General features: G+C 42.0%; 2 protein-coding genes across 6 annotated transcripts in view; one reads left to right on the forward strand and one right to left on the reverse strand.

Moving 5' to 3' along the window:
- ZMYND8 (zinc finger MYND-type containing 8) overlaps positions 1–5,959 on the forward strand; it is a 48,549-nt gene extending 42,590 nt beyond the window's left edge. The window contains exons 21-22 of one of the 4 annotated variants that reach the window (XM_010218495.2): positions 1,200–1,289; positions 4,475–5,959. In XM_010218495.2, the coding sequence (XP_010216797.2) occupies positions 1,200–1,289; positions 4,475–4,576 (192 nt within the window). In that variant the 3' untranslated portion in view covers positions 4,577–5,959. Of the gene's footprint in view, positions 1–89; positions 657–1,199; positions 1,646–4,474 lie in introns of those variants that run through there. The other 3 variants (XM_010218539.2, XM_010218490.2, XM_010218551.2) reach the window with 3 other exon arrangements.
- Positions 5,960–9,621: 3,662 nt separating this feature from the next.
- Positions 9,622–12,522, reverse strand: part of EYA2 (EYA transcriptional coactivator and phosphatase 2) — a 71,129-nt gene continuing 68,228 nt past the window's right edge. For both annotated transcript variants that reach the window (XM_088528909.1, XM_088528906.1), the window contains exon 16: positions 9,622–9,744. In XM_088528909.1, the coding sequence (XP_088385035.1) occupies positions 9,664–9,744 (81 nt within the window). In that variant the 3' untranslated portion in view covers positions 9,622–9,663. The remainder of the gene's footprint in view (positions 9,745–12,522) is intronic.

The following is a 12,522-nucleotide window of genomic DNA, read 5'->3' on the forward strand; positions in this document are numbered from 1 at the left end:
CCTCTGCTCATTCCCAATAAAACCTTGTGTTGCCTTGACTCATCCTTCCAGCCAAGGGGGACTGGACCTCTTTCTCTCTCTCTCTCCAGGACCCATCAGTGTAGCTTCTGATCTGGATCTTTCGATACAAGTTGCCTTCTGATAAGCAATACTGACTGCAGCACTTCCAAGCCCTTCTTGCCTGGGGGTTCAGAGGCCAAGCTCAAGACCTGCATTCAAATCAACTTACTTTATCACAACAGACTGCCATTAGGGTACCACAATGTTCCATAACACTGATACAGCAATTCACCTGGATCTACAGTTAACGGAGCAGTGTGCAGTTACGAAAGCCTCCATAGCATCTACTCTGATAGCATTCAGTAGGCAAGGATGAGCAAATGCTCTCATAAAAGGGACTTAACATTGCATATACAGAAAAATGTTTATAGAAAAGATTCTGCTTCATAGGTAGGGCTTGACTATTACCAATGTCAGCAGCATTTTTCTTCTGCCCTTGCAAGATTTATTAAATGCAAAATTTCACAGGGCTCTGATCTTTCAGACCCTTTCACATGATCCCTCACATCAGTAGGAGCCTGTTGTATTTTTAAATATTAAAAGCAAACTCATGTTTTTCAATAGTATTGTGATTCCAGCATGATGTCTCATTGAGATAGTCCTCTAGAATTGGGAAGCATAGTAACCTAGAGAGCTGTGTTCATTTCTTGACACTTTTGGTACTGTCTGGTGTTAGAGCTCTGGATATAACATGTCCTCCAAGGGAGTAACTCGGGAAACAGTTTTGAAGAGGCAAAGAAGGATGTGCTGTTCCACCGGAATGCGTTGGTGAAGATAATTGAATTTCTCTGGCTCGGTCAATGTTCACGTGCATTGTTTGTGGCTGCACATCCTTTGTATTTTGGGGGGAACAGGGGATGGGAGAAAGCCAAATTACCAGGACTTCTGCCAGGGATTATTCCAATTATACAAATCTGGAATTGCTTTCACATAGGCTGAAACATCATGCTGTATACATTGATCATGTTCATAATTTGAATTTTGTTTTATTAACAAAGAAGTAACCTGTGAATTCATTAAGATGCAAATTTTTAACACAAACCAAACATCCAACATAAATTTCATATAATAATAATAACTAGGTGGAATTTATGTAAAAGCTGAGACTTCTACTGAGGTTGCCTGTGCTGTCTCTGCAGATAGCAACAGGTGTGACAAGCAACCAGCCTATAAAACTGGTCCAGGTACCGCAGACCACCACCTATATTCCAACTACTCAACCCACAATTGTAAGTACAACATCATCATTTAAAGTCTGCAGTAGCACTGTTCCTGGCATTAAAATTGCTCAGTATTTCTGGGGGGTTGTCTCCATCTGCTGTTCTATCCAGATATGAATTCACTGGTGTAGTCTCAACTTGCAGTGCAAAATGTCTTATTTTGCTGTGCAACATTCCACCCTTGGCATATCTTTCATTTCATCGTTGATGATAACAGATTCAGACGTTGGCATTAAGTAGAGCTAAGGGGCTGAGGACAGCCAGACCTCCATTGGACATTATTGTGTTAGTTATTTGTCCGTTTCATGTACTTACTTGACCACGACATCAATGTAAATATATAGGATTCATTTAAAATATCCTTTTATCTGTGGTATCCTAAAAAAAAAATTTGCATAATCCTGACCTATGCTTGATATTTCTGTGACATCTCAGTACCTATGAGGGAAAATACACATTTATCAGTAGTGCATCTCCTAGGCAGCCTTGTACATTAGCATTATGAAATTATGAAAAATAACATTTAGGATCAGTCGTGTTTTTTCCATTGAAAAGTAACCAAGGACACTCGAATTACCTAATGTCAGTGACCGGTGATGGGACAGAGTAAGTTCATTTTTGTGTTTTAACGCACTGAAGTATCACATTTTTAAACTGGTCGTGTTCTGCAGTGCTCAGAGGCAGTATGGGATCTGAGCTGACATTCTTTCCAAAAACAAAAATACTCATATTGCACTGGTAACTCACCTGCACGGCCCCTCTCAGCAGTGGGTTCAACAGGAGAAGCCCATTTTTAGGTAACTTCAGTTCATCTTCTGGCTGAAGTTAAATAGTTTTCATACTGTGATTGTGAGGTCTATTGTGCTATAAAAAGTTACTATATACATATATATATATATGTATATATGTGTGACATATATGTATATATGTGTGTGTTTATACACACATATATATGTGGCAGGTGTAACATACATGAGTGGATGTGTATATATGTCTGTGTACACACACACACACATGCACATTTAGTACTTCATAACCATCACACTCCATACTAAAATGTTAGTGCTTTTAGTGGGTATCCTGATTTTTTTCACATTCCTAACAGCCTTTTAACTCATTTTATCTCAACTGAGAGCACTATGCATTCACAAGACAGGCCCTAAATTACTCGGACTGAGTTGCTGTAACAACAAGGTTTTTATGTATTTTTAAATCAATAGCAAGCATCAAGCAAGTTAGGTTCTTTGTGAATAGCTGAGAGGTTTTATGATCATAATGTGGTTTCATGTAATATTCAGAAATATGGCCATTATCTTGATCAGTTTTCTGTAATACAAAGCATATTGAGTTTATGTAAAACATAATTGGAAAGTTTGAAAGGTTTCAGCTTTTATTTGTGCATGTTTGAAACTTTGTACACATATTTGCATAAGTCTTGCACAGCTACAGACACCTCTGTATGCTAATGATTGCACGTGCAATTTAAATACTTTTAAACCTTAGTGCATGTTAATATGTATGCAGAATGTACATTTGTGAAAAACTGGCAGAGGTGGAAAAATTACCTCTCAGGGAATGATCCTAATACATTTAAGGAGTCTTGCACATTCCATATCCTGATCACTATAAGAACTGAAACTTATTTTTTCATTTGTCTGAGTGTGTATATTTAAAAGATCACTGTGGCAACCTTAAGTTCCCCACGTGTAGTGCTATAATGGCTTATATAATGGCTTCTGTAGGCTTCAGCTTGCACTTTGTTTCCGACTAGGAATTCCTTTCTCTGAACAACTTCCAGTAAATCTTCTTTGTACCATTTCCATTGATCCCTCATTACACATCTGAAATCCTTTGGTTAACAAATAGCAGTAGTCTTGAATTGATCTAGAAAATTGATTCCATGTTTGTTTTTTACTCATTTTGCAGTTAAAATATTGTCAAAATACTTATTCTTCATCTTTGCATTCCAGGGCATGGAATGGTAGGCTTCTGGAAGACAAAGACTTTGTCACAGAGGCACCAATAAACACTCTAGGCTGTAATATCAGTAGGAATAGCCACAGCCTTTGTTGAACTCCATCAAGACACTAATGTAGTTCCTTAATACAGTGTGGGGAAACATTAGGCTTCAGTGAACTTGTATTTCTTCTTCCATATTCTCTTGGGAATTTTACACTAACATCATGGGAAAGGCCTGTACATCCCTTTCAGATTCCTCAAAATCCCACTTCTTGATTCTTCCACATTAAAACACGTGAACTGAAATGGATGCATTTGTTTAACCACCAGTCGTGCATCAGTGGAGCTGTATCAAGACATACTTGCAGTGTGTATGGTTTAGAATTGCTGAACTTCCTCAAGGTTCTGGAGGTTCAGTCTCAAGAGTCAATAAATCCTTTTCCAGATCTTCCAGAGTGATGTGACCTCGACCGGATTGTTTAACATTCTTGTGCCTTTGTCTCTCCATCTGTAGAATCAGTGCTATAGAGTGAATCAATTACTGTGGAGATGTCCTGAACTTCCATTGTTAACATTTCTAAATCATGATCTGTATGATGAAAGCGCAAAGTTTATTCTATATTAGTATTTTTGCAGGGAGTACAAGACAGCTTCCAGTGATGCTGATGGTTTTGTTAAGATTTGTGCAAAAGTTAACTTAAAGTACTTTTTTGTTCAAACAAATGTTTTATGTTCTCTTCTATGTCAACTGAATGCATGGAGGAGTTCCTTTTGATGAAAAATATTTAAGTAATGTGTAATGAGAATATACTTTTAAATAAGGGTATTTTTGTACTCCAGTTTGATTTGTCAAAACTCTTTTTCAAATGACAGAGCATTTTCTTAGCCCTTTCTCTTTCCTTGTGTATTAGTTTTGAGCAAATACATAACTGGATTTAATAACTATGAAAACATAATTCTCCAAGCATAGGCAGAATATGTACAGTACCTATAGGACCACCTTCCCCTGTAATTATAAGGTAATAGTAATAAAAAAGAATTGGTATATAAGGAAAGTCAGTAAAACACTACTTTCTGTCTTGGACTTAGGTAATACTGCGGTAATAAAGGTATTAATTCTTGCACAAAATTAGACCTTGCTCTGGATTTTCCATGGAAAATAAATCTCTATTTCTGTGGTCATGTTTGTGTGACCTTTAACATAACAATATGTCTCTCTTGGTTTTAATCCACAGACCATTCCTGTAGTGGTAAGTCCTTCTGCTGGGACAGTGGCAATGAGAACTGGAGTTCAGTATGTTCAGACCACAATGCCAGTCCAAGTACGAAGAGTCTAACTGCTAACGAGAAGCCCATACAATTGTTGGAATAAATAAATCTAATAGAAATGTGAAAAATAAACACAGTTCTTTGGATTAACCTCAAAGGTTCAGACTTTAGCTTTGTATATGTGTACAAAGCATTTACTACACTACATTAATGTAAAGCATTAGCACTGGCTTAAAAAAGCAGAGGACAGGTAAGATCCATGTTAAATCTATGCTTCTTTTGTAAATAATGTACAATTTGTGGATGTCATTAAAGTTAGAGTACCATCTCCTTTTTATATTTGTATTGACTTTAACTTATAAAGAGTGTCTGAAGTTGGTAAAGGAAGGTTTAAAAGAGCCTTATCAGAAGCTAACACTGAAGACTGGTCTGGGGAAATTGCAGCTGTGCATCAAATCACTTCATGTTTGGTAATCAGGAGAATCTGAACAACTTGATTTGCAATTGGATTGAGAACAGTTTCTGCACTTTGAAACTCTATTAGAATTTCCTTTTGTGCAACCAAATGATGAAGTGTAACCTTCAGTTAATTGTCTTAGGCAAATTATGACATTTCCAATCTGTGGACCTGCAATGCATAAAGAAGGTATTTACCTTGTTTTTTTTACAGTGACCAGAGTGTTAAAATTTATATTGTTTACAGGAAACAAAATTTCATTCAACCTAATATCAGAAAAGTGGGAAAGAGTAACACCAGCTGGTGGGTAGCATGTTCTGATCAGCGGTATCAAAGACAAGAAAAGTAGAGCTTTTTCCTATGCTTCACAGTTCAGTGTTGTTGGGTTTGTTTTTTTGTTTTGTTTTGTTTTTGTTTTAATCCTCTAGAAAGGACTTTGTAGCGTTTTTCAGATGGAACAAGAACTAGGTGTGGAGAATATAATAGATCAGGAAACATGGGCAAAGGACTTTTGATGCTGGGCCAGAGCATGTATTATTTATATGATGGAATTTATGTTTTTATGTAAGCATGAAACAGTACAGTATGAGAGAAAGTAACCCATGAAAATGCTGTCTGTTACACTTATACTGTAGTACCATTTTGTATGTTGTGTAAAACGAAAGCATTGAACAAAGAAAAGGTGATGTATGTATATGAGAAAAATAACTGTATGATATCATTCCAGTACATTTTGTTGTACATTTTAGTCATGTTGATTTCTCCCATTGTTTATAAAAGAATGCGGTTTGTACAGTCTCCAGCTAGTACCCATATTAGAGGGAAAAAAAGTATTAGAAGAAAAAAGCGAGAACAGAATATTCGTGAATTGCAGTTGTGTCAAAAATAGCCTAGCTGGCCTTATTTGTGAAGCATAATTGCTTTTAGCATATGGAAGTATTTTTTCACATTTTCTTTGTATAAAATTTGTATTAAACTTAAATATCTTTTTCGATGATTGTGTTTCTTTGTGACTGATACAGGTGACACACACAATATGCTTTGGGTTTCTCCGATTTTTCAAGAAACTTCACGATTTTTTATTAAACTGATTTAGAAAAATGGTTTGTGTTCCTGGATTTCCAGTTTCCTTCGGTCTGGACACAGATGTATTTCTGCATAGTCTCCAGATCATAGTGCCCATCAAATTGAGAAGGATCAAAGCAGTGTGGGCAGTCTGTAAACAAGTCACGTAAGCATAGAACTCGGTAGCGCTCATGTTCTTGTTTAATATCGGCAAATATCCGGTGTTTTGGTGTAGCATTTCACTTGGTGTGATGTTTCTGCAGTGCTTGGTTTATGGTTGTTTGTTGGATACGTGGGTTAGAGACAGGGGATTCTCGGCCTTTCAGTGAGGAAGGGAGGGGACACCGACACCAGCATTGCTTATGAGGGCCCCTCAGCTCGGGGTCGATGGCTCTAGGCAGTATTTTCTGAGCAGAGGGAAAAAGCTGCAGTGAACTTGAGCGATCCTGCATTGTTCAGAAAATACGCTCTGCATTCAGGGCGCCCTGAGGGTTTGTTGCAGCTCGCAGAAGGGCACGATCTGGATGCCCTTGCGCAGGGTGATGTTTCAGAACAACCTGGTGTCGAGGTGCCGGTGTGGCGCCGCGGGAGGCCTCACAGGAGCCCTGGTACTCGCGGTGCCGCCGCGGCCGTCACCTCCTGCTGCTGCTGCCGCCTCCTTGCGCTCCCCTGTCCCCAGCCCTGGCCGGGGCCGCGTGGTGGGAGTGTGGAGCAGGCACGGGCAGTGCCAGAGCCGCAGGCTGGGGATGCGCCGGTGCAAAGGGAGCGCTGTGAGCTCTGCCGCCAGCGCTGGGGCTGGGCTCCTGTCCGCCCTGTGCCTTGCACGAGAGGAAGAACCAGAGACCACCCCCCTATGGTAATGCTGGTGCTGTGTGCGTGAGGGTGGCCCATAGCAATACGCAGGATGGGGCTACCCAGCTTCAAAAGTGCCTGCAGAGCTGCCCCGTAATTGACAAAGACACTTGGGCAGTGCCCTGGTACCTGCATCCTTGCGCTTGCCAAGCTGTCCGGTGCCAGTCGGCTCCTCTAGGCTTGCCTTGTCTGTCCAAGTTTCATAAAGGAAGTGCCAAACACTGAAGTTCTTTTTTTGTTTGTTTTGTTTTGTTTTTTAATGTAACATTCATTAAGATTGTTGTGACATGGACTTTACTAAATGAGTGTTTTGCTGCACAGCTCTGGAGCAGGACGGAGGTTTGTCCCCATTGCCACAGTGTGTGGTTTGCTATGAAGACCAGCTGCCCTCGGGTGGTTAAAGAAAGAAGTGCGGGGAAAGATTCAACATAAGCAATTGCTAAAGCAGAAAAATTACCATGTGGGTTTTTTTTTTTTTTTCTTTCCCCCCATCCTCATTTGTGAGGTGCATTTCACAACTATTTTCTTTGCAGTTTTCTAGTAACTTAGCAAAGTGCTATTATGTTGTGTTTTGGTTGTTGGGAGAAGTGGAAATTGAGAGTGGATGGGTGGAGAAACTTAAGGACCAAGTCAACGTGACAAAAATATTTTTTAATTTCAGTTTTGCACCTGCAGTGGCTGTGGGGAAACCAGCCCCGTGATGAGGATTACTCATGCTGGCCAGACTCGGAGTTAGGCCTCACAGGAGAGCTGCGTTAGGAGGGTGAAGTTTCCCAACAATATAGGGAAGAGGCTTAAAGCTATGGATGGACACAGGAATACTGCTGATCAGGTAAAGCACGTAGAAGTAGGGAATGTAGCTTGCTGAGCTGTAAGCATGGGCAGAATTAAAATTCGATGTACTGAGAACAAGGTTCTCTTGGAAAAAAAGGAGCAGCGTGAGCAATTCCCTGCTGACTGTCTCCTGTAGGGTCTAGCGGTGAAGGGAGGAGCAGCCGTGCCCAGGAAAGCCCGGTGCTCCACTGGGAGAATTCCCTGGAGCCTCCTTGCCCGTGGCTAGACCTAAGTCATTACTGTCTCCATTTCTGAATATTTTGTCTGGGTTGTAGTTTTCCTCAGCCATTGCTATTCTGTTAATTCTCTAAGTATTTCGTGTGTTCCCTCTTCACAGCTGAAGTTGTACGTTTTCCAACAATATACAAACCACTGAAACTTGAGAAAAGGTGATTAATCTCCAGGGTTTTCCTCTACTTAATTTTTACATACCGATATACATGTCTTGCTTTCTATAAAATTTATTTGCTAAAAACAAACTCTTCTTATTTAGCGCCCTGGCACACAGGAAAACATCATTGTGCAAAGTGGCAGATCAATGAGGCTCTGAGCTACTGTGATAGACTTTGGCGCAGTACTAGCAACGTAGCAATGACTCTGTTTCCTGAGGTAAAGGTGTTTTTAGAGCCTTGGAGCATCACTCAGTGTGTCGCAGTGCAGCACTGGGGTAGCACCAGCAACTTCTTGTTCACACGTGATGGGCAGGGGGATTAGGTTACTCACTGCCTCTCTATTGCCTTTACCAACAAGGCCCTGTGCCTGCGGAGGTTACTGGGTGCCCAGCAAGCCAGAAAGAAGTTTTGAAAGGGATTGAGAGATTCATCCAGGCCCAAAGAGCCAAAATGTTTTCACAGCAGGGATTAACCAGCCAGCTCAGCAAAAATCCTAGAGCTGAATCTTATTTGTAGATGCATTTATTTACACAGAAATAAATACGGACAGCTGCAATAGTTGCTTGCAGTTTCTCTTCCTTTGCAAGACGAGGAGGATTTGCTGACTGTCCCGGTCCTCTCCCACGGGACACGGCCCCCACGCGGCTTCACGCTGCTCCGCCACGAGGCCCTGCACTCCGAGGGTCCCTCCAGTCCAACCCAGCTTGAAACGGGGAGCGCGAGGCCACAGGCATCCCTAGATGCAGAGGGGCTGCAGAGAACGCAGGTAATCCAGTCCCCCAAAATGTAAACACTTTTATTTAATGCCTTTCACTCATCACAAGGTATTTTTTCCCCTACCCCAACCCGCACACCCACAATGGCAGCATAAGGCACCGTGTAGGCACATGCACAGTCCACATACCATCGATGCAGGGTTTTAAACACAGCTATAGTTCTTACCGACAATTCCATGTGTCATTAATGTACACGACAGGATTTTTCTCCAGAGTTGTCCTGGAGAAGCTATTTAGGATGGCAGGACTTTCCCTACCCACCCACCCCAAAAAGCCAGATTAAAAACACAGGTACAGAGTTTAATACCAGAGTAATGAGATTAGTTCATAAATTAAAAAATACAAAAAAAAAAAAAAGACACAGTTTCACTCTTATTTTCAGAAGGTCCCATGTGCTGCAGAGCAGTGTGCACAGAGCGTGCTCGGGGATTCCTTACTACATCCTTGCCCCCTTTTGGGGCAATAAAACAGGCGAGCAGACCCCAAATTTCTAGTCTTTCGTTTTGTTGTTGAGGCTCTGTGGATCCAGCAAACCAGAAACCTGCTGCATCCCCTGGGGGTTGCCTGAAGACTTCTCCTCTGTTCAAAGGAAGAAAGACTTGACACAATGTTCTTTGGCTGCAAGTTCTTAAGGGCTTCCACGGAAAAGGCTCTCCTTCCAAAACAAAGAGAAGCTGCAGGTGCTGTGGGACTTTTTAGTAAGGAAATGCCGCGGAATAGGTGGAACCGACGTGCTGGTTTCGAGTGAAGCCCTCACAGTGCTAAGGTGTTTGGGTCAGCTACAAGTATTCAAGTTCCAGGGCGTGCCGAAGCGCTTCCAGGTCAGCGTGACACGAGATTCTCCAGAAGGGCATGTTGTGCTAGAGCGAAACCAAGAGAGGGGTTTGGGTTTTTGCTTGTTTTTATTAAATAGCGAGAGCAAAACAGCCCCCCAGGCGCAGAGCTGCGCACGGGGCCCTGGCGGCTCCTCTGGGCCAGGCCAGGCCATGTCCTGGATGGACGGCAGGATGGGCCGTTCGGACGCACCGTTAGGAACGCGCTGGCTGCTGCACTTTGCCCCCTGATTCCTTCCTGCATTAATTAGGAATGTTTCTAGAGTTACATCGCTATTAGAAATGATTTCCATGCCACGTAACGCTACACTGCCTACAGGAATCTTCAATGACTCTCCAGCAAGTGCCAAAATCCTTTCCTATAACCTATACTCCGGTGCTGGTCTGTTTACTCCTCTTGAAAGCTGTTGTGAGTGCTTCGTAAGACCAGTAAACTCTGTGCATTTGTGTGCACATATACAAAAAGAATCATAAAATACTGGAATGTAAACCAAAGCTGTAATATCAGACAAAGCCAAAATGCTTTCTAAGAATTAATTTCCCTTCCAAGTTAAACAATAGCTCAGAATGTATTTCTGGTAATGTAGAAATTAGTTATCTGCTCAGAGCAGTTGTTCAGGTGCAATAGAATAATATGATAACCCATCTTCCAGGAAGGCAATGAGGTATCACTGTTAAGAAACTCGTATGTGCTTCCCAGCCTGCCAGTTCTTCAAATGAAATTTACTCTGTTAAATCTGGACTCACGTATTAGCAAATGCTAATCAGCCACTTCCTCCTGCACTGCCTCTGGTGGCTGGATTAAATCTGGAAAGGGCAACGATCTGGGACCTACGACCTCTTCTTTATAGTAGTAGTAGCTTGACTCAGTTCAGGAAAAGTGTGTAGATGCTCTTGGAAAATAAGACTTGCATCTGAAAAGGAGGAAATATCAGCTTTTTTGTGAGTGCTGTGAGGTGACTGAGGGTCAGTTACACCGGGGAGCTGAGGCAGAAACAGTCATCTAGAACCCTATGGGCAGAATGCTAGAGATGCAGCTCTGACCCGCATGTGCAATTTGTAACAACATTTGGGATTTCTCTTCCTAAAAAGCTGGTGTCTGTATGCAGTTATAAAGGTATGGAAAGCCTTAATCAGCAGATGTTATTTTTCTTCCAGGGTAGGAATCATTTCTCTCCCCCCACTTTTTTTTTTAAATAAAGACTAATTAAACTATAAGCATACCGCCACCAGTAAAAAGCCTGCACAAGGCTTTGGACAATATGTATTTCCTAGACAGATGATTCTGCTGAAGGAAGCTCCTCTTCCAAGTGCACCTACCAGTGCTTCTAGATGCCGAGTTTACAGCGTGTCTGTTGACACAGCTCAAACCTCCCTCTGCTATGTTGCCTATCAGTAAACAAGGATTTCCTTGAAGCTACTTATCAGTGAGACAGCAAGCAAACACCGACATCTGAAGTGACTGGAATCCACTGCTCCATAATTTCACTTTAGAGAGAAGTTATTTCCTTCTCCCATGCCTTTCCATGGTGGTTATTAAACCCATTCCATTAAATTATCTATTTTTCTCTCTTTAAAGAGAAGAAAACTTGCCCTCCCAGCCACTCCCATTGTTCTGCTTTTACAGATTTATCACTCATCAGACAGGTGAAGAAAAATGACCCACTAAAATGGAGATATTATCAGTGCTGCCGGCAGAACAGTGAAAGGCTCTCAGCTTCTTTTTTGTACAAAGCTCAGGTGTGTGGCAGCCTTGACTAATGATTGTCATCAATCAAAGGAAGCGATAGCCCAGCAAGGAATGTGCTCCATTAACGGGAGAGCCGCTCAGGCCAGGAGACACAAGCAGGAGGGCTCCTGAAATCCTGCCCACAGAAGATCACTGAACCTTCCCACTTCTTCCTACTGCCCCAGAGCCTGGCAGCCTTTGATGCCCTCCTGGTCACTGACCCACTACCTTTGAAGCAGGCCCTGGGCTGTCAAAAGCAGCAGTCTATTATCACTTCATTCCCAGCCAGGCACTTGGGATTCTTCTGAGGACTCCTTAACCCTTCATGAACTAGAGAACCAGCTACAGCTGTGGCTAACTCTCAAAAGGGAGGTTTATTATCCCCATTTTCACTGACAAGAGGAAACAAATACACAAAAGAGAGTGTTTCTGATGCTTTAAAGATGAGGTGAGATAGAACTCTGGGGACAGGACAGGTGCTTTTTGCCCTGCTTGCTGGGATCCCACCCAATGGGACTGCCTTTCTTGGCAAGCGCTTGCAGCAGCTTCACTCCAAAGGGCCTTTCAAATCTTGCAGCACAAAGTTCAGCTGCACCACTCGGCTGCGGTGATAAAACTGTCACACATCACCTGAGCTGCAGCAGCTACCTGGGTGCCTATTAAAAAATATAACTCGCTTGCTGGAGGAGAGGTTCACGCAGTCGGTTACTGCATCCCAACTTACGTGCAACACGCACTGCACAGTGAGCAAATGCAGCTCAATCACCTTCCCACAGTCATGTCAGCAGCATAAGACCCAGGATGCACAAAATAATCCTATGCTGCAAATGCATTTACTCTAATGACTTTAGGCCCTGTGACCCCACTGAGCAATATACATCTATAGTATGAGTATGTACATATAAATACACATATATTTTTAAAAATCACCAAAAAAATCCAAAGGTTTGGAATTTATAGGAATAATGTGTATAGAGCAGAAGCTGACCCTGCTTGCTGACCTGAGATCACACACATGGTGTGTTCCTTTTCGTATGTTCAAAGCCATGTTTATTAAGCAAGAATAAACCCTGGAA

The sequence above is a fragment of the Tinamus guttatus genome, unplaced genomic scaffold (assembly GCF_059628265.1).
Source record: "Tinamus guttatus ecotype Peru unplaced genomic scaffold, ASM5962826v1 Tinamus_guttatus_pri_ptg000027l, whole genome shotgun sequence".
NCBI lineage: Eukaryota > Metazoa > Chordata > Aves > Tinamiformes > Tinamidae > Tinamus > Tinamus guttatus.